This window comes from Chinchilla lanigera, unplaced genomic scaffold (assembly GCF_000276665.1).
Source record: "Chinchilla lanigera isolate Chin_1 unplaced genomic scaffold, ChiLan1.0 scaffold00012, whole genome shotgun sequence".
NCBI lineage: Eukaryota > Metazoa > Chordata > Mammalia > Rodentia > Chinchillidae > Chinchilla > Chinchilla lanigera.
In genome coordinates this window covers 12,677,200-12,683,199 of record NW_004955413.1, presented here as the reverse complement: position 1 = coordinate 12,683,199, position 6,000 = coordinate 12,677,200, and the positions used below count along the sequence as shown (strand labels likewise).

Below are 6,000 nucleotides of genomic sequence, written 5' to 3'. Positions count from 1 at the left end.
AAGTAAGGATTAAATAAAGTGATATTGGTAAAGAGCTTAGCACATAGTAGTACACTTAGCACTAGTGTTACTGTTTGCTGTTTTCCTCTATTCACTATGACAGAAAAACCTTCAGTGTTTCAGAATACAGACATAAGTTATACTCATTAGTAGTGAACTGAGGTGCTTTACCTGAGCTATAGCCCCAAGGAACCTACAACAGACATTCAAAAAGTCATTGATAAAACCTCTTTATAAGTTTAATGGATCAGTTTTCAATATGCACTATCATAATTTAAAGTGTTTTTTTTTTTTAAAAAATAAACAACTACAGGAGAAGTTTTTTATTGAAAACACTGAATGACATTTATCGTTTCACATAACAATATCAGAAATTTGATGAGCAAAACCATTAGTAAAAAGCAACACCTCCTCTGTAAAAATCAAGGATGGAATTTCATGGCAGGAAGTTAGTGTGGACTTGGTGGCTCCAGGGGTCATTGCAGCAACGGCTCAGGGGTGCTGTAACTTCATTTGCTGGGCACATTTCCTGGGTAGTTTCATTTTTTGCCCCTTAGAATGTGATGGTTTCTAAATAATCACAAATATTTTACCCAGAGTTTTTAGGAGAACACCTTCGCAAAATTAATAGTGTAGAAATGAGGGCCATAGTTTGCTTTAGTTTGCTTTTTCTTTCATTCTGAGGTTTAAATTCAGTAGAAATTTTAAGAGAAAAAAGTCAGTTATCTATTCTCCTAATTTTTAGTGGCATGACTAGCAATTATGCAAAACAATTTTTTAAAACATGGTTGCAAAGAACTTCTCTGAGGCTGGTTGCTGATTTAGGACATCGGAAGATCATGATAAGCCGCATATCTTCCAGTCACATGATGGTAAATCTGTGAGGAAGATAAAGGTTAGTTCATCAATAATTATTATAAAAGCATACATATCAGTTAATAAGATATTCTCACATAATAATTGATATACTGGGAGGCTGAAGCAAGAGGATTGCAAATTTGAGCCCAGCCTGGGCAAGTTAGTGAGACTATCTCAGATCAAAAAAACCCTGTAAAAGTGCTAGAGGCATAGCTCTGTGTAAAGGCCCTAGGCCCATCCCCGGAGGTGGGGGAGCGGCGGGGGACTCTGTTTCAGCAGAATCCCCACCCAACCTCAGCAAAGGTCTCCTTGAAAGAAGGCAGAGCCTTAAAGATGATGAAGTAAACCGGAAGGGTTTTTAACCTCCAGGTCTCCATTTGTTTCTCAAAAATCACCTGTCAGGTCCCTGCAAAGACAATGAGTTATCACTCACCTGCCGTTCGATGTCTGAAAGCAGAGCGCTGGCCCCTATTCGAAAGAGTTCTGGTTTCAACCACTCATCCCCGAGCTCCTCCTTTATAAGAGACAGCCACGCCAGGGAGTCCTTGGCAGTGCGGATGCCTCCTGCAGGTTTAAAGCCCACCTAAGCGGGGGAGACAGAGAGGAGAACCATGACCATTGTTATCGCCCTGCTTTAAAAAAACACAAATGGTACTGCGTTCATAGGGAATCACAATTCTCTGTTTTTTTCTTCAGTCTTTTTCAATTCATCCAGCAAAAGAACTATCACTGATGCCCATTCACACTGAACATAACTTTTCCGGGATTAATGGGAGGAATGTCACTGCTTCTGAGGAGACACTAATGAGGGCTAATAACCCTCATTAACATTTCACTTATTGGAAAGTCATAACCCTCAGCCATCGCTAGACCACAGCTGTGAATCCGGAAGAGACAAGAAAGGTGTCAATAAATAGGAAAGTGTATCCCAGAAGCCCACGCATTCTGTATTTCTACAAGTATGTTTCTATAGTCACCTTCCAGCCCTCATCTTCAGGTTCAAAATTAGAGGCATATCTAAAACAAGAGAATGGAATCTATGAGCCCAGAGGATCGCCCTAACCACACTCACAGCAATCCAGCAAGGACAGGTAACAGTTGTTTCCATCACCTAAATTGTAAGGATTTCATTCTGAAGTTGTGGGTACAGAGTTCTCAAAGGCAGGCAGGCCAGTAACACGAACACAACAGAAAAAGAGAGCTCTTTAGACTTCTGAAGTCTTAAAAAAAAAAAAAAAAAAATGGATTTCTGAAGTCTTTAAAGATGTAAAACAACACAGTTCGGCCAATATCTGCATCTGCTACAAAAGGAAAAATATGTGCCATTTGTGGGAAAACCCTGATCATTTGGATTTTCTTGTCCAAAACCCTAACCATCCAGTGGAATACAGAATCCACAGCTAAGAGCAAACAACACGCATGTGAGCCAAGTACTAAAGTCCTTACAGTTTATTATCCAGAGCCACTCACTCTTTGGTAGGTAGCACAGCAGGAGATGATTGCTAACAGAATGCAAGAGAACAGAGACAATACATGAGGGGTCCTATTATCAACTCAAGTAGGCTCCCTGGGAATGAACCTGAAGTCTACCATTCCCTGGCCACATCCTACTCCTCACCACTCAAGTCCTAGCAATCTCTCTTTCTTCGCTTCTGCATCTCCGAAATGCACACCTTTCTCTCTGCTCTTCCCACTATGCTCAGTGCAGACCTTCACCAGTCCTCATTAGGAGGATCAGGAGTGGCTCGATCACACAGTATCACATGCTGCATGATGGCCATGCAGCACTTATTCTGGTGGGAGGCAGTACCTGGGATTGAACCTAGCGCCTCCTCCATGGTAGGCAAGTGCTTTACCACCAAGCTACAACCCCTGTTTTTTAAAGTTTTATTGTAAGACAGGGTCTCACTAAGTTGCCCAGTTTGGCCTCAAACCTTATTCTTCCTGCCTCAGCCTTCCAAGTAGACAGGATTACAGGACTGCACCACTACACCTGGTCAGTATTTGCAACCATATCTGCTATTACTCTGGACCCCAATGACTCTACAAGGCAGTGGAGGATGGGGGTAAGCAAAATGAAGTTATTTTTTGAAATGAGGCCAAAAAAAAAAGAAAATCAATTAGCTGATATTAGCATACATGGTAATCACAGAAGCCTTTCTGTAAATCAGGCAGTGGCTCATATAGATTTTCTATGAAGTTCAGTTTGTGTCAGCAAGTCTCTTTGGCAACGTTTCCAAAGAGAGGTTCACGCATAAGTTAATCTTTTTTTTAAGGCAGAGAATATGGAAAATATAAATCTATAATGAAATCAGTTATGAAATATTAAACCCCTGCTTCTCAGGAGTGACACTAATCGTGGTCTAGGAGGCAGCCTATCACATTGTAAAACACCGCTTAAATCAATGATGTAGAAGCTTTACAGTCACGGCTGCCCATGCATCTTGTCAACAACCTAAAAACAGTTGTACCCAACTTGCAGACCCATACACAGAATGTGACTGAGTGAGCACAACTTGATGTGTACCTGTCCTTCTCCTGGAGCTGGGTTGGGCTTTGTTTGTGAAGAGGAAAGAATTCATACAATCAGAAAGAAAGGATGGAAAGACAGAAAAATATCTCTCCTTCTGAAATCTGGAGTGTAACATCCCCAGCACTCGAAACATTCAAGAAAATTCTTTGCTTGTCTGAAAGCTTTCCTGGAAGGGTATTTGTTCATTGTTGCATTCCAAGCACTTAACATAGGTTAACAAGGCACATGGGTCACTACTTGGAAGCTGTCTGTTGGGTCCCAGTGGCATTTATTAACCCTGGCAATGGAGCTTATGGGACACAGGTGCCCAAGGAAACCCTAAGACCCAGCAACGCCAGAGATGGCGACCGAGGCGTCTCTGGGGATAAAGGCCTCACATCTGATTTTGATGATCTTCGGCTGGGTATGAGAACCACTGGTCTATGGAGCAGTGATAGTTTCACCTGAGAAACCAATAGATTTCTCATTTTGATTGCTTTTCTTTAAAAAAAAAGAAAAGATGTTTTAAAAAAAAGTTGTGTGGATCAGTGCAGAAAGACAATCAAGCAGAGGTTACTCAAGTTGGATCAGCTGTCATCCGCAGGTTACAATACATGTCTTAGCTATTTGTACTTAAGACTTGAGGTTATTTGGAGGGAGAAAATTACGGAAAGTGTTTATTTCCTTTCACAACTAGTACAAAAAAAGTCTCCAACTGTATAATAAACTGAAGCTACAGTTACATACAAAGTCATCACAGCCAGTTGGCAAAGGATTAAAGGCCTTTTGGGGTTCTGTTTGGCAGAAGTCAAGAGACTGGTTTTTAAAAGATGCCTCTCAAGAAGGAAAAGCCTCATTAAACACAGACACACACACACACACACACACACACACACCTTTCTCTCCAATGATGTTAAAAAATCCTTTGAGATAATTTGCAGCTAGACAAGCGACTTGAAGTGAAAAGGAAAATCCAAATACCTCATCCAAAAAAACCTCATGCACACTTTTCCTTTTAACTTCATACGTTTCAAAAAACATGTATTATTTTTTGAAAAGCTGACAAAAGCTAGCATATACCCTCCTCAGCTTAATAGTCTTCCAAAGAGCACATGCAACTGCCATAAAACGCAAAAATGGATATTTAATTCAAGAGCTATATAACGTCTAGCTACCTTTTCCCTGCTGTTTCACAGCATTTCATTATTTTGTTTAATAAGTTCATCTCCTCGAGAATTTTCTCTTCACCTCATATTATTAAAAGTAATAAGTTTTTCTGGACCGGGGGTTTCCCAACAGAAAAACCAATTTATGTGTGTCCTTCAATAATGACAGGAAAAGATTATTTCCCATTATATTGCATACTTTTCATATCACCACCACCGCTTATCATTCAATAAATGTTACTCCGCAATTCTTTCCATTCCTCAAGGAAGTTTAATTTCTGCATTAACCTGTTTTTGCTGGCCAACGCCTTGCCAGAAAGCCTCTGTGTTGCAGCAGAATTAGTTCGTTAAAGAACCCATTTAGGAATCTCTTGTCAGTGATAAAATTGTCTCCGGTTAATAAAAGGACATAAAGTGAGTTTACATCTTGATCACACATACTCCAACCCTCACACTCACTTTCTCTTAATGACACATTTCCCCCCCCAAAAATGTGTTCTTTTATAATGAGAGGTAAATTAAACATTTATCTTAATAAAGGTATCTCATTCACACCTTCTGCATGGCAAGACAGTTATCGTGGTGGCTGTAATGAGTATTATAAATAACATTATTTTTAAAGAAAGATTTTCTGGCAATACTATACCTTGTTTCCCGTTTTCCAGAAGAAATCTCTAATGGCCCTTAGCATTACTATAGCTACCGGGAAGGTGGCATTTACTGTTTCTTTTCCAGTAGAGGTCTTAATAAAATCTGATCCTAAAACAAAAGCAAGAGAAACTCCTGTGTTAATTAAAAACTTACTTTTTTTACACTTAAGTCAGTGAAAGAAATGAGTTACATAAATTTTCCCCTCCCTGAGGAATACAACTTTAATTATTTGAAAAACTAAAACCAAAATCTACCTTTAAAATGATTCTGTCCATACTTTCTTCATTCTTTTACCACCAGAAGAATTCAGTTAGGCACACAACGGGATCTTACAGACCTCTAGTCCTCTTCTCTCCGTATTTCCACACCACCAATTAAAATCAAGTTGCTTTATTTAATGAATGACTGAGATGAATAAAAAACAATTTTATGCCTTGTGGTTAATACCACAGACCACGACACTTTACTACAAAGCTGGGGAGCCACGCGTTTCTTCCTTAGTCCTCATGCTTGACAGAAAGCACACAGAACAGAAGAATCACCATGAATTGATCTCTACGGCCTTATTCATCGAGAAAAATGCTACCTTCCAACAAGCTTAGGATTTTCATGAACGACACCAGGCTATTTCTTATTTTGCAAATATTTTAAATAACTTCTTTCCTCAAAAATATCTTAAATCTGTTTAGATAGCTTAACAGACTAGCACAAGGAGACAAAGGAATAATAGGAATAGTTACGATCCACTGAAAGTGCTATGTGCTGCTTATTCCGTATCTACTGTGCTTTACAGGTATTGACTCAGTTGATCCT

At 39.5% G+C, this 6,000-nt stretch overlaps 1 protein-coding gene across 2 annotated transcripts in view; it reads right to left on the bottom strand.

Annotated features, from left to right (window-relative positions):
* Positions 1–214: 214 nt before the first annotated feature.
* Dera (deoxyribose-phosphate aldolase (putative)) overlaps positions 215–6,000 on the bottom strand; it is a 111,645-nt gene continuing 105,859 nt past the window's right edge. For both annotated transcript variants that reach the window (XM_005379023.1, XM_013511619.1), the window contains exons 7-9: positions 5,183–5,295; positions 1,292–1,441; positions 215–878 (exon numbers count right to left, since the gene is read on the bottom strand). In XM_005379023.1, coding sequence (XP_005379080.1) covers positions 822–878; positions 1,292–1,441; positions 5,183–5,295 — 320 coding nt within the window. In that variant the 3' untranslated portion in view covers positions 215–821. The remainder of the gene's footprint in view (positions 879–1,291; positions 1,442–5,182; positions 5,296–6,000) is intronic.